We start from the raw sequence: 21,215 nt of genomic DNA on the forward strand, positions 1-21,215 counted from the left end.
TATGCACGAATGCTGTTTGTTGACTTCAGCTCAGCATTCAACACTGTCATACCCTCTAAGTTACTGATCAAACTCAGAGACCTGGATATCGACACGTCTCTCTGCAACTGGGTTATGGACTTCCTGACTAACAGACCTCAGAATGTTAGATCAGGCCACATCTGCTCCACCACCGTCACACTCAACACTGGTGTACCACAGAGCTGCGTGCTGAGCCCCTTCCTCTACTCCCTTTTTACCATCGACTGTAGGCCTGTAAACAGATCCAACACCATCATCAAATTTGCAGATGACACCACAGTGATTGGTCTAATCAGCAATAATGATGAGACTGCCTACAGGGAGGAGATACAGCATCTGGCCACTTGGTGCACCGACAATAATCTGCTCCTTAACACCAGCAAGACCAGGAGCTCATTGTGGACTTCAGGAAGGGACGAACAGGCTTGCATGATCCCATCCACATTAATGGGATGGCCGTTGAGCCTGTCTCATCCTTCAAGTTCCTGGGGACCCACATCTCTAAGGACCTTTCCTGGACCACCAACACCTCCAGCCTGGTCAAGAAGGCTCACCAGCGCCTATTCTTCTTGAGGCAACTTAAGAAGAACCAGCTTTCATCAGCCGTCCTGGTGAACTTCTACCGCTGCACAATAGAAAGCATCCTGACCAACTGCGTCACAGTCTGGTATGGAAGTTGCTCTGTTGCTGAGCGTAAGGCACTGCAGCGGGTGGTGAAAACTGCCCAACGCATCACAGGGACTACACTGCCAGCCATTGAGGACATCCAGAAGAAACACTGTCTGCGCCGAGCACACAGTATTCTTAAGGACACCTCTCACCCTGCTCACAGACTGTTTTCTCTCCTGCCTTCCGGCAGGCGCTTCAGGCTCCCCCGGACTAAAACCAGCAGACTGAGGAACAGCTTTTTCCCCAGAGCTGTCTTCCTTTTGAACTCTGCCCCTCACTGACTCGTTTGCCCCCCCGATACACCCCCCACACTCCTCTAAATTATACTCCTCACAATCACTGCACTATTTAACATTTGCACATTTAAAGTTTGCACATATTCATTGCACTGATTCACTTATTTGAACTGGACATACCCACAGCACATCGACATTTGTAATTGTTTATCTATCTGCACACTTCTGCTATTAATAGTATCCTGTACATATATTCATTTATTGTAAATCTGCTCATAGCTAATACAACCTGTATATAATGTTCATAGTACATCCATCTGTAAATATTACCATAGTTTTTCTATAACTGCACTTTATAACTTATACCTGTATCCTGCACTTGCTGCTATTGCACTGCTGGTTAGACCTAAACTGCATTTCGTTGCCTTGTACTTGTACATGTGTAATGACAATAAAGTTGAATCTAATCTAAAAAAAAAATCTAATTCCTTCCAATAGAAAACAACAGGGTAGGCGACATATAATGTATATATCTATGATATGAGATTACAAAAAAAATAATAACAGTGCTATGTTACTGTTACTTATACTACAGTTGTGATGACAAAATTGACATATTTGTCTTTACTGACCAGCAATCTCAATGTTTCTCTTTGTGAAGTGAAGTAATTCACATGTCTTTAACCTGACCTGCCAATGTAAATTAGTCCTGTCATATGCAAACGCCGTCGCTCCGCCCCCTCATTAAGATCTCCAGCGCTTTCGACCCGCCCACTCATTAAAAGCTGCGCTCAGCCACAAGGGAAAGTGTCTCCCTATGAGAGAGAGAGAGCGAGAGAGAGAGAGACGCTGTCTCTTTAAGAGGATGCCAAAGCCGATTACATCTGATCTCAACAGTGATTCTGTCTCACCGTCTGTCCACTACTACTGCTTATTTTGCAGTACGCCTTGACTGACAGCGTTATTTGTCGGGGTTAAAACTTTTCTTCCGCTCAGAATGGATTGGGCACCAAATTCGTTTGGATGAGTCGCGAATGAGCGGTGCGCTTCACCTCGGCAACTTTCTCCTGCGCATTTCTCCCAGCAGCCTTGGTGGAAAGTTAAAATCGCATGGGATATGGTGACAAACAAGTGAACATACATTAAACCAAGACGGAAAATGCAGAAGAGTGTTCGGTACAATGAGGGACACGCTCTGTTTCTCTCCGTTATCGCGCGTAAAGAGGGCACCAAGCGAGGCTATCTCAGCAAGAAGACCACGGAAAACAGCAAATGGCACGAGAAGTTTTTTGCACTTTATCAGAATGTTTTGTTTTACTTCGACACCGACCAGAGTGCTCGACCATCAGGGATTTATCTTCTGGAGGGATGCACATGTGAACGGGTCCCTGCGCTCAAGGTGTCCACTGTTGGCAAAGACGCGCTTGACAAGCTGGTGAGTTCAGCGCTACTGTAACACACCTGTACGAATTGTGAGGGGTTTTATGGTTTACCTGCAACGTTTGCTGAACATCAAAAGTTCAAAATATAAGTTAGTCAAACGCACCAAACAAACGCTCGTGAACAGAAGACCGTTTAGCCTGATGTTGTAACCATAGCAACACTACGCTGCTTTAGGGCTTTCCGTTTAGAGATATTGGATTTTACTCTGACTAATGTAATATTAACTCTTTAAAATACATCTACAAGTCACACATTCTCAAAACTATATAGGTTTCTGTTTAAATGTCTTTTATACGCTAACGGTAAGCAAATATGTGTCCGTGTTGTGTTTTGGTTACGCGTGAGGATCTCCACAGATTTCACCGTACTGCCAAAAATGACGTAAATCCAAAATGATTTAACATTATGGAGTAATCCGAGTATTACATAGGCTACAATCAAAAATAATACTAAGAAAAAGAGAATATACTGAAGCTGAAATGAAAAGACTTCTGCTTTTATTATTTGAATATTTTTAAGTAGATCTAATGATTATCACTCGCATTAGGAAATCCAGCACAATACTGAACTTGAAAATATTAGTCTATGCTCATATCATCGAATGTGTAGCAGATATCACTTACAATTGTCTTTGGTAATAATTATTTGCCATGTGAAAACCTGTTGCATTGTACTGCCTCTTGTAATTCCTCCCGTGAATAGGATTAAAGTGGATCCGAGACTTGACTATGCAGATTACCCTATGAAACTATCTGTAATATCAATACTCGCCCTTTATTGGAATGTGTGAGATGGGTGGGTGGTGATTTGAATTTCATATTGGCTTCTGACAAAGAAATGTGAATGAAGCCTTTTTAACATGCTGAAATGTTCACCTTGGTTATATAAAGCATAGGTCTGCTGATGTCATAAAAATATGTCATATTGTTGGTGAGCAGCACTGAAGTCAGATATTGATGTCATTCAGAAACGGCTTTAGGGGCTTCCCATTCAACAGGTGTATACCTAAGCACAGAGGAAAAACACATCTATTTATGCAAGCGTCATGAGCCATGCCCAATATGGGAATTATTCAAGCTCTAACCACCCATCTTTGGGTTAACACTTTCATCTGCGAAAAATTATTCTAGTGCATCTGTAAATCTTTTCGTGGTCATTTACTGTAACACAATGGTGTTGGTTTCTCATGTTACAGCTGTTTAATGATGTCATTCAGACATCCCTGTCTCATAATTAATCAAATTCATGATTTTATTCTACATGTTTTTTATGATTTGTTCTTTAAGTACACTGTAAAAATACTGGGTTCCACACAATCAATATGTGTTGGGACAACATGAAGGAATTACCAGAACTAAGTTTTTCAGATTTAAATGGATTGAAAATAAAACAGTTAATTTGTCACAAAAGAACCTCAAGATTTGTGTTGTTTCAACTAATTCTAACCTTATGTGCTGTTGGGTATTCATCCACTCTGGGGACATTTTGTGTCTTAATTTGGCCATTATTTTCTCTGTGTTTCAGCTAGCTGAATGATTTTGGTGACAAATCTTATTTTCACACATATTTTGAGAAAATGCTTTGAAATAAAAAAAAACTCAACAATACACTCTGTGCATATTTATTACCCTTTTGTTATGTTCGGGATGAAAACATCCACTCAATTAAGCTACTGTAAAAATGCATCAGATATTTTTTTTTCAAATCTTTTTGCATAAATCTGTTAATCAACCTCAGTTCCGATCAAAACTACAAAATTGCTAAGAAATTTACAGGATTTTAACTCTTTAATTGACAAATTAATAAATGCTTGCTGATTTAGTGAAAAAAATAAATAAATGAAGTATTTTCAATATAAAAAGTAATTGTGGACTGGATTTTTTTAACCTTGGAGTCTTGGAGATGTGAACCAACATTGCCTTTGATGCATTGTTTTTGATTGATTTTAATTTTTTCTCCCTAATTTACTGTTGGTGGCTGTTTTTGCTCCATTGACTTCCATCATAACCACATTTTTTTTATTGAAAAGCCATGACACCATATAATCATGCATACTTTATTGTTACTTTATTGGTTTTCCCTGTTGGGATGAGATATAATTTGTCATTTTTACTGTTGATCAAAAACAAACACCAACAGTAAATTATGAGAATTTAGGAGAAAAATTGAAAATCTAACAGTGCATCAAAGCCAATGTTGTTACTAATCGAGGTAAAAAGTTAGTTTTTATATTGAAAATACATCATTTTGTGTGTGTTTTTCATCAAACCAGTGACATCATTTATGAATTTGGCAATTAAAGAATTCAAATCCTGTAATTTTCTAAGCGATTTAGTAGTTTTGATCAGGACAGAGCTCGATTAACAGATTTATGCAAAACAATTTGAAAGAAATATTTATCTGATGCATTTTTACTGCAGTTTAATTCAGTAGGTTTTCATTCTTAACATAACAAAAGGGTAGTCAATTTGAACTGTGCACGAGAGTTAAATAAGTAGTTTGAACAAACAGCAAATGTTTTTTAGTGTACTGTTACTTGTTGGATATTGTTGGGTGCAAAATATACTAACGTAAAAATATATAGTTAAATTCTTTAGAGCACAGCAGTAAGTGAAAACTCAGTTTAAAATTGTTTATTAGTGGATTAAATGTAACCAAAAAAAAAAAAAAAAAACTGAGTTGCAGTTAGCAGAGAGTGATAAAAGAGATCTTTAGCTCCACCCAGTCCAATGAAGCACTGTAGAAGATTGAGTCTCCCTGTACTCTCAAAAGTACTTCTGTGAGTTCATGTAATTGACAGAGCTTTGTTCTGTAGGATTGTACTATAGGTCTTTCTCATCTTGTAACTCGACTTTTCGTCTGATTTTCACATACTAATTACATGGATCTAATTACAGTTTTCAATGTCGTGATATAACTTGTAGCTGGTTGGTTTCGTTCATGGCTATACTACACACACACACACACACACACACACACACACACACACACATATATATATAGTATATGAAAATCAGACGAAAAGTACTATAACAAACACTCTTTAAATATCTCTATAGGGGAAAAGGGATTCCAGAACCAAAGCTACTGAAAGAGTGGGCAGGCACTCTTTTTTTATCTTTTTAAAAATCACATATAAATTAAGTATATTATCATTAAGATAAGTTGATGCATAGATTATATTGTGACAGAAACTCTATATGCTTGTAAATTGATCATTTTACAATGAATGTTTATCTTCAATTTAAGGTTTATTGTGAGAGTGTTTGATTCAGTTAATTATCTGATCACAAATGTCACAATTGTTATTTCAGTGATCATTATAAATTATCTGTGAACATTATTTGATCATCTAATTTTTCATAAATTTTGTCATAAAGGTTTCATTTTACATTTCACAATATTTAATTGCTGTTTTTCTCAATTGCTTTGGCTCAATTCTCGATTGAAATTTTTATTTTTCAAAACAATAAGATCTCTGAACAATTACCTTATTGTTCACTTCAGAGTGACATTTCCTATTGATTTAAGCAAATTACAAATGCTTTGGCGCTTATGTGCAAGTACAGTAGGTACAGTTGTCTGTAGTTTGGACAAAAACTAATTGCATATGGCTTGTTGATTAAAATGGATAAGTCAACTCTCATTTAAACTGTCAAACTTTTCACAACTTCTCAATCGTTGTTCATCGTGTAAGCCGTCACACTCAAAACAATGTATTCAATTATCAAACATTTGTATACGCACTTGTACGCCATAAATATCTGATATTGGGCAGCACGGTGGCGCAGTGGGTAGCACGTTCACCTCACAGCAAGAAGGTCGCTGGTTCAAGCCTTCGAGTAAGTTGCCGTTTCTGTGTGGAGTTTACATGTTCTCTTCATGTTCGCGTGTGTTTCCTCAGGGTGCTCCGGTTTCCCCCACAAGTCCAAAGACAGGCTGTATAGGTGAATTGGGTATGCTAAATTGTTTATAGTGTATGTGTATGAATGAGTGTGTATGGGTGTTTCCCAGTGATGGGTTGCAGCTGGAAGGGCATCCGGTGCGTAAAATATAAGCTGGATAATTTGGCGGTTCATTACGCTGTGGCGACCTCAGATTAATAAAGGTACTAAGCCAAAAAGAAAAGGAATGAATATCTGATATTGACATTATTTGTAATGTCTGCTAAATTGGTAAATGACCTCTCGTTGCAATAAAATTTGCGTTATCCACATCACAATCACTACATTCACAATCCTGAACTGCAGTAACATTTTTGTGGAAGCTCAATTGGAAGAAGTGTGATCTCTGGCAAGGCCAACAGAATGTGTACCTAGATAAATATTTTTCATGGATGAAATTTTGTAGTTTTCTTGTGTATTTGTGATGCCATAAAAAATATACTATACAGTAATTGGAAAAGCAAGATTGCACTCTGCATGTAATACATTTGTACACAAATAAATGTACTGTGTAAATACAAATTTTCATTTTTTTTCTATGTACTATAGACTCTTTTTTTAATTAATATCAGATTTTTTTTTTAAACCTTATCATTTAAAAACCTTTTCTCTGATTACAATCTATGATCACTCACTGGTGTGAGGAAATCATTGTAGCATTTAAGGACTGCCGAAAGTCAAATCATGATATCACAGGCTTTTAGAAAACCAAATGTCATAACTTCAACTTTATTTCCATATATGAAAGAGAGAGAAAAAAAGATTTGTATGAAACATGGTATACCTGCAATCACTTGAATCTAACATTAAATGTATTTTATTCTACAGACGTTCTGTACAGTAATTCTCACACAAACATTCTAGTTGATCAAGCATGTATTTGTAGCCTGTTTTGACTCTTTCCTCTGTGAAACACAGTTAGAAATCCTCTCTCAATCATACACCCACGGACTCCCACACGGCTACATATAAGTATGCTCGCTCTCCCACAGACAGCAAAAAAGACACAAAGGAATAAATGTGGGCTATGTCTGTAGTCTATGAAGACTACAGACAGGTGCTGAAGCAGTCAAAAGGTATACTGAAACTCCTCTGGGGAGAAACAAACGTGGGGAATAGAACAGCAAAAAACATTTACAAACAAATGTTTTCAACTCTTCCATTATAATTGATTATGATTATCAAAATGTGTAGGCAAAAATTTCCAGCTACTTTATCTGAAACAGAAAGCAAACACTAATGTCTCAAAAGTTAATGAAAACCTTCCTGTGCCTGACTGGTTTTTATTTGTGTATTCCTATGAAGTCCAGGTCTCTTTTTATAATGCCAGATTTTTATGATTGGGCATTTGTGGAAAATACAGTTAATAGAGGCCTGTAAATGTATAAAGACTATGGAACACCATGACTTGATTTTAGGTCTTTTGTTATTATGAGACCTTCTTGTATTAACTGCCTTTATGAAAAATTAATTGCATCAATACACAAAGTATATTGGGTAATAAAACACTTCTGAGTCTCATGAAGTGCTTAGAGACAAGCATAAATTATAAATACTGTATTCCCACTAATGTCGTGTCTTAGATCAATGTTATAATCTTTTAGATTCTAAATAAATAATCACTGTAGTCCAACAACAAACACAATTCATTTGTTGTACTGGATGAGAGAAGTTGTGATTTTATCAAAGGTGGCCAGTGGATTTAGATATGAATGTTTTCAGCAACACAATGCAGTGAGGTCAAAAAAACTAAATATGTTCATCTGGAGCTGTTTCATTGTTAATAAATAGTTGAAATGATCAGTAATATGTGTTGTTATAATAATAATAATAATAATAATAATAATAATAATAATAATAATAATAATTATTATTATTATTATTAATAATATTATTATTTACAATGCATATAATAAAAAGTATACATTAGAAAAAGCTGCAAATAAATTAAACAATTAAGCCTATAAAAAATAGCTATTATAAAGAAATTGTTATCAATTCTCATTAGCCTTTTCTTTACTGTATAATTTAAACATTCTGATTAAAAAGTAGCGACTGAATCTCTCATTTCGATTTTTCATTTGATTACATTAAATAACAGAGGTGTCACTCTGTTGAAAAATTGCACAGATCCATAATGAAATCATTTAATTACTTTCCTAACTGCTTATGCTCCTTTAAGACAAAATTTTAAGACTAATAACCCACCAAGATCGACATGATTACATTATTATGTGTAAATGTCTGTTCAAACACGCACCCAAAACCCAGAGTATTCACTTTTGCTCCGCTTCTAATCGCGTGTACTGAATCCTTTTGGGAAACAGCATCTATTTATTAATATGGAGCCCGTCTGACAGTCATGCACCGCTTACATGAACTGTTTTGAGGATTGCTAAGGAGGGGCGAAGGTGCCTGTATTGGAAAGGAAGGGAATCCCGCCGTTTTTCTATTTATTTCAAAGTGTTTTCATGGTAAGTAAAATGAAAGCATGGAACAAATTCACGTTTAAGAGGAAGGGGCGTCTCTTGGTGGTTCGGCAGTATGGGTTGCGTATAGGAGGATGAGCTCTTTAATGTTTATTGCCACCAAGAAGAAATATGTGAAAATACCTTTACGGGATGATAGCGGGATAGAATTGTAAAATAAGGGAGATTTGACAGGTATGAGCAGCAAGGTCATTCGCTGCGTAAAACATTTGCTGGAATATTTGCTGGTTCATTCCACTGTGGCATCGCCTGATAAATAAGGGACTAAGCCAAGGAAAATGAAGGAATAAATGAATTATTCTGGCTCTACTCCAAGATTCATTGATGTTCCTTGCTGTTTGTGTAGTTCATTCATACCCAGCATATCTGATGAGGTGACAGTTTGATGAATGAGGAGCAAACAGATGCAGATCTGTAGGGAGCTGAGTGTGTAATTTCCATAAGAGACTCAGGTACAGTGCAGAAGGAAGAATTACAAACTTTCTCTTGAGCAAAGTGGAATTTTCTTTACTTTGTTGCAATGTTTTTTGCTTGGGTTCGCTTTTGTATATTTAGCCAAGACAGGAGTCTGTTGAAGACAACACTTCACTATTTGTGATTTTCCTGCCTCAAAATGAAGCAGGAGCCGATTGCACCAGCAGTGCGTAAGTTTAAACGTAGCCTAGTTGAGACTTAAAGGGACCCTAAGTTACAATTAACGCACTACTAACTATTTTTGTGTTGCACCACTGAACTTAGTTTAAATGTAACGCTACGTTCCAACTAAATATTTACGGCAGCCTCCATCCATGTATAATGGTAGAAAAAAAGACGACAGTGAGATTAGTTTACATGGAGGAGCTTACGATATTAATGAAGAATGATCTTTCTCTACTCACAGCCTTCCTATCCTCCCAAATCTCACATTTTTTCACTTTATGAAGGAATCATTAAATTTTGTTTTAAGGAGTGTTTTGTATTAATTGTGTCCACCAATTAAAACAAGATTTTCATCATGAGTTTTTCTCTTTCATGTGTAAAATGTAAAAAAATTCAAATTTAATGCTTTGATAAGTTCATGTGTATTTTGCGTGCCCTGCAGGCACAGGACATTAACATGACGTTATATTGATGTTGTATGCTAACGTACCCCAACGTTGTGGGGACGTTGGATTTTGTTTGGAAATGAAAATCAGGTAGACGTCAATATCCAATGTCCAACATAAAACCAACCTAAAATAAACAAAATATCAATGTCTAATCATGTTACACCTTGACGTTGTGTGAACTTTACCACTATGACATCTATCAGACGTTGGATTTTGGTCGCTTTCCAACACAACCTAAAATTAACCAAATATAAATGTAATTTGATGTCGTTATTGGATGTCAAAATAACGTTGTCTTTAGACGCTGGCTAGACATTTTGAATTTTGGTCACCTGACATCATGACCTAAATCTAACCTAATATTAACGTCTTATGATGTTGTGTGCCTGCTGGGTGAATTCATGGCAGATATGTGTGTCTGTTATTAGTGACTGACTGTATTATAATGTGCTATAAAAATGTGATTTATAATTTCATTTTCAAACATCAGTTATATATAGATGCATTAGTTGCAGAATTTTAAAGCAGTTGCTTTTTATTTATTTAAAATGCTTTTTATTGGATATTACGTCATTCAATGCAACTACGCATGACTTTACGGAGAGCTCACGACCTACTAACTACGGTTTGCCTTAAAAACACATGCTGCAACCGAAGTGAGAACAAATTATGTTACAAACTAGCTAGTAGATACTAAGCCTCTAGTGTGGACTTTACGTTCCAGTTTAAGAAAGAACTTACAATCAGCTGGTGCAACCCTAACCTGAGGTTGTATCCCAGTCATGGCATTTTTGAGAGCAGTCTGGCTGCAGACTTGGTGCAGTTGCAAGGTGAGCTACATGCAATGCTTTTTAATGCGCACCCCCTAACCCTATACCCTCACAGTGACGTCACTAGTTTCATTAAATGCATTTTGTCTGATGTAGGAAGTCTTAGGCCCCATATACACTAATACGTTTTAGTTTTAAAACACATACATTTTATTACGGTTATGCCATCCGTCCACACTATGGCAGAGTTTTCAATGCTGCTCCGTGTCAGTGTGGATGAGGGAAAACAAAGACATCTGAAAACAGAGGTGGGGCTGCCGATATTCGTCTATCTGTTAGGGGCTTTTTCTCAATATTAAGTAGCCTAAACAAAGCTCAGTCTTACATCCTCACCTTGTACTGTAAGTTCAGACTTTGCCAGTTTGATATGGAAAACAAACTCCCTAGGACACGTTGAGTAAATCTTCAAAGGGAACTGTGTACTTTATAATGTCATTTGCATCACCCTGGCTAGGTTGTTTCACTATCTTAACAATAAAATGAAAACATGATATAAGGAACTGCTTATTTTCATTTTGATACTAGCAACTTAACAGACACCAAAAAAGTTGAGGCGTCAAGTAGCTACATTTATATTACCGTCATCTTCACTGTATGCATATTTACAACACAACAAAGCCTATAACATTTCTGCCTCCTTTCATTTTCATTGAAAATACGAAACATGCCCTCTCTTTTGCTGAATATCAGTTTTAATAATCAATAATCGCCATTATAAAAGTATAACGTATAATAAGTTTATACATTATAGGAAATAAAGCAAACAATTAGTCAAATGTGCAGAATCAGTGTATGCGGTTACATTAATTAATATATTAACTTATCTTTGCGGTCAGCAAAAACACATTACCCAAGAACAAGTAATAGATTCAAAAGACCAAAGTCGGCGAATATGTTGTTAGATATATACAACAAGATGAATTAATGATCAAGTCTAACAAATATAGTGAGATTAGATCCAGCGGTAGATCCTTGATGAACAGTCCGAAGTGCACAGCTCTCATCACTGGAGCGCATGCCAGAGTGTGTGTGTGTATGGTCACGTGATGTGCGTTTTCAGTGGTATATAGTGTGGACGAAGTGTTGTTCAGAAATGCTAGGTGAAACGCCAGTGTGGATGCGGATCATTTTCATTCTAAAATGTCGTTTTAAATCTAAAAGGTATTACTTTACGTGGGCCTTGCAGTCTTAGTTTGCAAATTCAAGTCTGCATCCAAATACTATTGACATTTTTGCTACCTGGAACAAACACATTTTGTATTATTCTTGTAATCATTATCATTATTAAAGTAAAACATTATTTTATTTTAAAAGGTTGATGTTAAATATATCTATATACATGACCAGTGCTTGAGCATTGTCGGTGGCCTTCTGGATTTTTTTCACAATTTGATGGATGTGGCCACCTTGTAATTCTCTATGCAGTAAAAACCCTGACTATATATATAAGTCCTCTTTAATAATTAGAAAAGTATTTTAAAATTGTGCACCGCTTTGCTGCATTCCATTACACAGCACTGTTGTTTGGATGACAACAAACATTTAGCTGTATAATAGTAACTACTTTTCCATCTACCTGTTTTTATGTGCATTTTGGATATCCGCATAAAAAATGGTGCATCAATTTTGAAAATGAGCATAAAAACTGTATGTGCAAATCTGAGTAGGATAAACTTTTTATTCGATAAGAAAAAATGTGCATAAACTACGATGGAAACACTTTTACAAATTCAACAACAATTTGAACAAATTCCAGTATGCGCGTTAAAAAGTCATTTTATTATACATCATGTGATGATAAAAATGTGTGTTAATAGACAAACCAGCAGGCTGAGCACATTGTAAAACATTTAAATTGTTGTTTTGGTCTTTCTAAAACACCTTAACTATTTCAGTATTAGTGTTATTATATTATTAATGACCTCCAGAATAGTCAAGAGCATCTGTGCTCAGCATCTGGTGCCTTCAAACACCACCACACGTTCATTGTGCATCGGCATACTGTCTTCTGATGCGCAAGTCATTTATTAAATAAAAAAAATGATTCCTGCAGCTTCTCCTACCACAGTAAATTACATTTTTTACTGTTGATATTTGGTGCCAGTTAATCAGCAAATGATGATTTTGTTCTCTTTGACTACTTAGATGGAAATGCTGCTTTATTCACATGTCTTATATGTGATATTCCAGTTTTGCGCATACTTTTAATTCGCATATTTGGATAGAAACATAGCTTTTGTTCCTATTGTCAACATGATTGAAGTAGCCAAAGGGAAAATTCCAGAGTGACTCTTTAGTTTTTTTTGTTGAATAAGAGCAAAGCTGTGAAAGCTGTGATAATGTTTGACATCTATTTTACAATAGAAATAAGGGCTGAATTATAAGTCGAAATCAAATCAAAATCACAATTTAGCAAAAGACACGAGTTGTCATGCACATCTTCTTCAGTAGTAAATCTATTCTGAAGGCCAGAGGGCGCTCTCAGATGGAAACAACAAATACATTTAGTATTAATCAACACAGCAGCTGTGCTGAGCAAACACAACACACACAAATAACTAAATACGTATTGTATAAGGAGGCAACCATTATAATCAATCACATTTACAAGTTGTGATTATTCACCACAATGCGCTACAATGTTTTAGGGAGGTGTGTTCAAGTTAACCCAGGTCTGCATGCAACAAGTGGGCAGGGTACTGCTTTGTTCAGAAGTCACAATGACTAAATATTTGTATAAAGGATAATTCATATCAACAAATTGGAGTCGACTCTTTCTTCAATAACTTTATACCCAGTGCACTTTCAGATTTAAACCTCAGATGGATGTTTTCATTCATGTAAAGATTTACACAATACAAAAGAGATACTTTTCAAAAACCCATAATGGGGCAGTAGCACTTTAATTGCTTTAATTGATATAATTTGACTAATAATCACACACAGACTACAGAATCATGCCACAGGAGACACTCGACTGAAGTTATGAAGTGAGTTTGGAGTAGCACCACAGAGCCGTAGAAGTGAAACAGCTTTGTTTACTTAGTTTGTCAGTGAGTTATAGATCTATGTAGCAAATGCTGCTCCATCTGAAAGCAGGAGCTGGAGATTTAGAACCAGCTTTACTCACAAAATGCACATGAAAATCACTTTTAATTAGTCCAGCAGCCCTAATAGAAATGGTATAGGGATAGTTAACTCAACACGGAAAATTCTGTTATCATTTACTTACTACTCACTTGTTCCAATGCACTTTTACTTCGCTTACTTCAGTTGAATACAAAAGAAGATATTTTGAGGAAAGCTGGAAACCAGTAATCATTGACATGAATAGTATTTGCTTTACCTACTAAGGAAGTCAATGGTTTACATGGTTTTAGCTTTCTTAGAAGCTACAGCTTCTTATTTAAAACATTCAGTCGTTGTTGTTGTTTTTTTTACATAGCGCGTTATAATCGAACCAAAACGTATTAAAAGCTATGTAAATTATAACAGCGCAAACTTTTCTGTAATGGTAGTAGTGCTGTGCATTATTTGTTTAACCCTTTAAGGTGACATGCTGACTGACTGACTGACTGACAGACAGACAAGGCTGCGTGATGCGTGAGGCCAGCAAACACAACCTAGCTTTCAGTTAAGATGAACATAGTTTCCATAATTATACTTCATAGATAAAGGTCTATGGTTCTAATCTACATACAATGACTTTATCTTGCTGTAGTTTACGACTATTTCACTTTACTTCAGGACGCATTAATACCGAACTGTAGGTCTATTGGAGACATTCATGAATATTCCTAGCAAATCTAATAAATGTTGGAGACATACTTGTTACATAAACGCACTAAATCGCACTTCAGCAGCGTTTATTTGAGAGTGCACAAGAAAATCTGCACTTGAGCGGCGTATATTTGAGGGGGTGCAAGAACTTTAGTGCACGAACAGAGAAAATCAGTGCGCAAGCAAAGAGATTCGCATGCTCTTATTACATAAATGTGATCTGGACTTGTAATACTGCACTCTCGAAATTTGTCATTGAAATAACGCCATATCTAGTTGGTAGATCTGTATAAAAGGCCTGGCGCCACAGCTGGAAAAAATCCTAGAGGAAACACTGTATATTATTAAATAAGTATGTATTATGCATTTTTGTTCGGTTCTGATATTCACCCTTTAATTAATCTTTTTATAAAGTGTATAATATGATGTTTAGCTAAATGTCTAGACTGATCTTTTCAGTACAAAGGAGTGAAATATTTTTGACTCAATATTTTGCATCCAGTTAATTGCAAGACACCTTCAGGCTGACAAGACCAGAGTTTCTGTGTCAGTGTTTATTCAGAGGTGTTGAACATTATCTTCCATTTCATTCTAAAATTAGTTTATTAACATCAATGGAATTTTCCATTGCAAAAAAAAGCATTTATTATAATAGGGCAGTATATATTGGAAGTGAAGTTTGAGAGAAAAAAGGGGACAGGATAAGATTGGGAAAGAACTATAAAGTTGAAGTCTAAATTATTCTTATTATTCTTCTGTATTTTTTCTTTCTTTCTCTCTCTCTCTCTTTTTTTTTTTAGATATTTCCCAAATTATTTTAACAGTTTAACAGAGCAAGACATTTTTCACAGAATTTCCTATAATTTTTTTTTCTTCTTGAGAAAGTCTTACTTGCTTTATTTGAACCAGAATTTTGATAATTAAAATAATTATTGATAAATATAATTTTTTAAAAATCATTTTGTGGTCAAAATTATTAGCCCTCTTAAGCAATATTTTTTAATTGTCTAACACAAACCATTGTTATACAATGACTTGCCTAATAACACTAACTTGCCTAATTGACCTAATTAACCTAGTTCAATTATTGCATTTTAAGCTGAATTGTAGTGTCTTGAAAAATAGCTAGTAAAATATTATTTACTGTCATCATGGCAATGATAAAAAAACAGGTATTAGAAATGAGTTATTAAAACTATTATGTTTAGAAATGTGTTGAAAAAAATCTTCTTTCCGTTGAGCAGAAAATGTGAGAAAAATAGATAGAGAGGCCCTATAATTCAGGAGGGCTAATAATTCTGACTTCAACTGTATGTTTGAGTGGCCACTAGGCAATCGGCACCAACAAAAGGTTCTTTATCAAGTAAAAATTTATTCTGATTATTTTGAATGTTCTTCACACAAAGAAAAACTTTTTTTTTTTAACTGTTCACTTCTTCTTTGGGGGTTTGTTTGCAGTGGTGTGAAAACCCTGTTTGACATCTTCAGAGTACAGGGGCTTTAAAGCTAGATTGTTAGTGATTATAACTGCTTACATCTACATTTGCATTTATTAATTCAGCAGATGCTTTTATCCAAAGCTATGTACAAGTTAAGATAAAAGAAGCACTCAAAACATCAGATAACAGCACTATATAATGCTATGACAAGTGGAGGTTTGTTTTCTTTTGTGAACATGGAGAGGAGAGAGTGTGTCCTACAGGTGGATTGTGAAGCCCACTCACCTGTGTGAAGCACACTTAGAATTGCACAATGTTTTCCAGAAACAAGGAGTGTTGATAAAGTGTCTGGTACATATGGAGAGGAGGGGGAATACCTCAAAATGGACACATTCCTGACATGGATTGCATTGACGCATGTTGTGGATCTGTGTGAAAACATTTAATGAGAATGTGAAACTTTTCCATTATACCTTTAAACTACTTTTTTATGTTTTATTCATTTTATTTATGAGTCATCTGATGTGTAAAAATGAATTGGGTCCCATTTTATCTTGTTTTTTTCTCACAACTTCAGATCAAATGCCTTATTATGTTGTAATTGTCACAGCCTAAACTAATTTGCACAGAGTTACATCATGAATGCAGACTCGATGATTTATTAGTCATCTTATCAAATGTGTCTATTATATTACATTGCTGATGTCTTTGAAAACACCACAATCTTTTGGATTCAGTTTGCAGCCTACAGAATTGCTAAGTGTTGTCTGATAATTAATGTAGTTTTAGAGTAATATTGAGTCTTTTAAAATTGCCCTTATGAAGTGACGACATTGCTGTAGGCTGTGAGTCTTAATAAAAATGTTATTGAGAAAGATATATACTACTAGCAATGGCATTTATTATTGATCAGGTGGGAGTTTGACCTGTTTCTAAAATGAATATTGTTGATGTAGTTAGGCTCACTGTATCATGTTGTTAGAAATGTTTGCAAGTGCAATATTAATTTGCAGCACCATTAAAAAATAAGTTTAATTTGCATGATGCCTTTATCTTACAATCTGAAAGTAGACTGTTTAGTGTACAGTACATACTGTAAGATTGGCATAAATAGACAGAGACAACAACGTTGATAGATAATCTTTTCCAGCAGACATAATTTGCTCTAACTAAATGACCAAGTGGCGACGCAGTGGTGCAGTAGGTAGTGCTGTCGCCTCACAGCAAGAAGGTCGCTGGTTCGAGCCTCGGCTGGGTCAGTTGCCATTCCTGTGTGGAGTTTGCATGTTCTCCCTGCGTTCGTGTGGGTTTCCTCCGAGTCTTTTAAAATTGCCCTTATGAAGTGATGACATTGCTGTAGGCTGTGAGTCTTAATAAAAATGTTATTGAGAAAGATATATACTACTAGCAATGGCATTTATTATTGATCAGGTGGGAGTTTGACCTGTTTCTAAAATGAATATTGTTGATGTAGTTAGGCTCACTGTATCATGTTGTTAGAAATGTTTGCAAGTGCAATATTAATTTGCAGCACCATTAAAAAATAAGTTTAATTTGCATGATGCCTTTATCTTACAATCTGAAAGTAGACTGTTTAGTGTACAGTACATACTGTAAGATTGGCATAAATAGACAGAGACAACAACGTTGATAGATAATCTTTTCCAGCAGACATAAAAAAAACATTAGTAGTTTTTTTTTGCTCTAACTAAATGACCAAGTGGCGACGCAGTGGTGCAGTAGGTAGTGCTGTCGCCTCACAGCAAGAAGGTCGCTGGTTCGAGCCTCGGCTGGGTCAGTTGTCATTCCTGTGTGGAGTTTGCATGTTCTCCCTGCGTTCGTGTGGGTTTCCTCCGGGTTTCCCCCACAGTCCAAAGACATGCGATACAGATGAACTGGGTAGGCTAAAATTGTCCGTAGTGTATGAGTGTGAGTGAATGTGTATGGATGTGTCCCAGAGAAGGATTGTGGGTGGAAGGGCATCCGCTGCGTAAAACATGTGCTGGATAAGTTGGCGGTCCCTTCCGCTGTGGCGACCCTGCATTAAAAAAGGGACTAAGCCGAAAAGAAAATGAATGAATGAATAAACGATCAAGTAAACAGTAAAAATTATCTTTAGAAGTTTTAAGTAAAATAAGATAAGTTTCACAGAAAAAATAATATCGATAAATACCATGTTCCCTTCTGCTACTATAAAAGTTAAAAAAAATAAATTACGTAATTGGCTCTCTAACTCTCTCTATCATTATATACAGTATGTATGCATGTACACTCACTGGCCACTTTATTAGGTACACCTGTCCAACTGCTTGTTAACGCAAATTTCTAATCAGCCAATCACGTGCAGTAATTCAGTGCATTTAGGCATGTAGACATGATCAAGGTGATCTGCTGCAGTTTAAACCAACCATCAGAATGAGGAAGAAAGGTGATTTAAGTGACTTTGAACGTGAAATGGTTGTTGGTACCAGACGGGCTGATCTGAGTTTTGCAGAACTGCTGATTTACTGGGATTTTCACACACAACCATGTCTAGGGTTTACAGTGAGTCTGAAAAAGAGAAAATATCCAGGGAGCGGCAGTTCTGTGGGCACAAATGCCTTGTTCAAAAGCATGTGTCAATCCAAGGTGTGTATTTTTATGATGTTAGTTTGTTTTTCCAATTAGGGGAAATGCATGTTTAGGGAATTCCCAGAAGATTGTTTAACACATGTGTTGTGGAAAAAAAAGTTAAAGTAGTCTGACCTTTTCTACTGTACTGCACTTCATGCAATGACATGTTTTATTGTTTTAATAGTTCTGTTTTGGCCCAGATAGTTCACAGTAATATTTTTCAAAGCATGGGCAGATATACTAAGCACAACTGAGATAACGGAGCAGTGAACAAATGTAATAAAATGGAAAAACAAGCAGATTCTGATAAAACTTGATTTATGCTTTTTACTTTTTAAGGAAGGACAGAACATGTGGAATGTGATCTTTTTTTATTGTTTTGGATTTGATCTTTTCAAGACTTGCTAATTTAGAGTTCTATATGAAAAATGAAATGATTCTTCTTTCTGGCAAATTATAAGGTAACACTTTAAAATAATGATCCATCAGTTAGTGTATTTACTAACACAAACAAACAATTAGCAATACATTTATCACTGTATTTATTCATCTTTGTTAATGTTAGTTAATGTTATTTAAGTTAAATATTGTTAGTTCATGTTAGTTCATGTTAACTCACAGCACATTATGTTAACAAGCTCTGGATTTTAATAATGCATTATAAATGTTGAACTATGATTAATAAATGCTTTACAAGATTATTCATACTCAGTTTATTTAAGTAAATATATTAACTAACATTAAAATAATGGTCAATTAGTTAGTGTTACCAATTATATATATATATATATATATATATATATATATATATATATATATATATATATATATATATATATATATATATATATATATATATATATATATATATATATATATATATATATGTTTATATATATATATATATATATGTTTTATATATATATAGTTGAAGTCAGAGTTATTAGCCCCCCTTTGAATATTTTTTCTTTTTTAAATATTTCCCAAATTATGTTTAACAGAGCAAGGAAATTTTCACATTATGTCTGATAATGTTTTTTCTTCTGGAGAAAGTCTTTTTTGTTTTATTTCAGCTAGAATAAAAGCAGTTTTAAATTTTAAAAGGTCTAAATTATTAGCCCCTTTTAGCTATTGTAAACCATCGTTATACAATAAGTTGCCTAATTACCCTAACCTACCTAGTTAGCCTAATTAACCTAGTTAAGCCTTTAAATGTCACTTTAAGCTGTGTTGAAGAGTCTTGAAAAATATCGAGTTAAATATTATTTACTGTCATCATGACAAAAAAAGGCCGACGCAGTGGCGCTGCCGCCTCACAGCAAGAAGGTTGCTGGTTCGAGCCTTGGCTGGGTCAGTTGGCGGTTCTGTGTAGAGTTTGCATGTTCTCCCTGCATTCACATGGGTTTCCTCCGGGTGCTCCGGACCGGTTTCCCCCACAGTCCAAAGACATGTGCTACGGGTGAATTGGGTAAGCTAAATTGTCCGTAGTGTGAGAGTGTAAATGAGTGTGTGTGTGGATGTTTCCCTGTGATGGGTTGCGGCTGGAAGGGCATTCGCTGTGTAAAAACGTGCTGGATAAGTTGGCGGTTCATGTGGTGACCCCAGATTAATAAAGGGACAAATCCGAAAAGATAAAATAAATCAATTATTAGAGTTATTAAAACTATTATGTTTACCTAATATTGATCTACTAAAATATGCTGAGCCATAAGTGGGCCCACACATTCATTCATTCATTCATTCATTCATTCATAATTATTATTATTATTATTATTATTATTATCATCATCATCATTATTATTATTCATTCATTCATTCATTTTCCTTCGGCTTAGTGCCTCATTTATCAAGGGTCTCAGCGGAATGAACTGCCAACTATTCCAGCATATACTGTATTTTACACAGAGGATGCCCTTACAGCCGCAACCCAGTACTGGGAAACATTCTCATTATTATTATTTACAAATGTCTGCAGAGAAATAGCAAAAATGTCTTCTGATTTGGCCCAGGCCATAGGCATTGCGGTAATGTTGATATTATATTACACATTTCCTTTCATGACTGTGGTTGTTTTAAACATTAAAGAATCTCAGTTGGTCTTGTCATTACTGTTCACACCCGAGTGGGAATTATGTCATCCTGCTGTTGTTATCAGGCAATAGGGTACACACAGCTGGACATGATGTGCTGGTGTTAATACAACATCATAAGTGTAATGCTGCTGCTAAATACACAGTGATTTTCTCAACTATCTTTTCATTAGATTGTAAATGTTCATCAATTATATTTCGAAATGTCCAAGAAATTCTCAGAAATGCTTTTTGTCTGGTTAGTTTGTAGCAGATATTTTGCATTATAGGTGACCAGTAAATGGAGCAGAATTTTGTTGTTCTTTTTAAAATGTTAACGACACAACCACTATGTAAATCTTCCATTGAGATTTGGTGACTGTGCTGGCCATTTGCGTCTGAGATGATTTAAGCTTTATGGTAAGTGGTTGGTCTGTAATCCTGCTTGTAGCCTTTACAAGATGAGTATACTGTGGTTATAAAAGGATGGACATGGTCAGCAATAATACTCAGGCAAGATTGTGTTATTTAAAAGATGCTCATGTGTGATGTTTAAACAGTCTGGCTATACTGAAACAAGGTCTCTAGAGTTTT

The 21,215-nt window shown here is 35.5% G+C and overlaps 1 protein-coding gene across 2 annotated transcripts in view; it reads left to right on the forward strand.

Annotated features, from left to right (window-relative positions):
- Nucleotides 1-1,823: 1,823 nt before the first annotated feature.
- The window catches only part of rasgrf2b (Ras protein-specific guanine nucleotide-releasing factor 2b), a 138,149-nt gene continuing 118,757 nt past the window's right edge, over nucleotides 1,824-21,215 (forward strand). For both annotated transcript variants that reach the window (XM_056458497.1, XM_056458499.1), the window contains exon 1: nucleotides 1,824-2,361. In XM_056458497.1, coding sequence (XP_056314472.1) covers nucleotides 2,086-2,361 — 276 coding nt within the window. In that variant the 5' untranslated portion in view covers nucleotides 1,824-2,085. The remainder of the gene's footprint in view (nucleotides 2,362-21,215) is intronic.

The sequence above is a fragment of the Danio aesculapii genome, chromosome 5, assembly GCF_903798145.1.
Source record: "Danio aesculapii chromosome 5, fDanAes4.1, whole genome shotgun sequence".
NCBI lineage: Eukaryota > Metazoa > Chordata > Actinopteri > Cypriniformes > Danionidae > Danio > Danio aesculapii.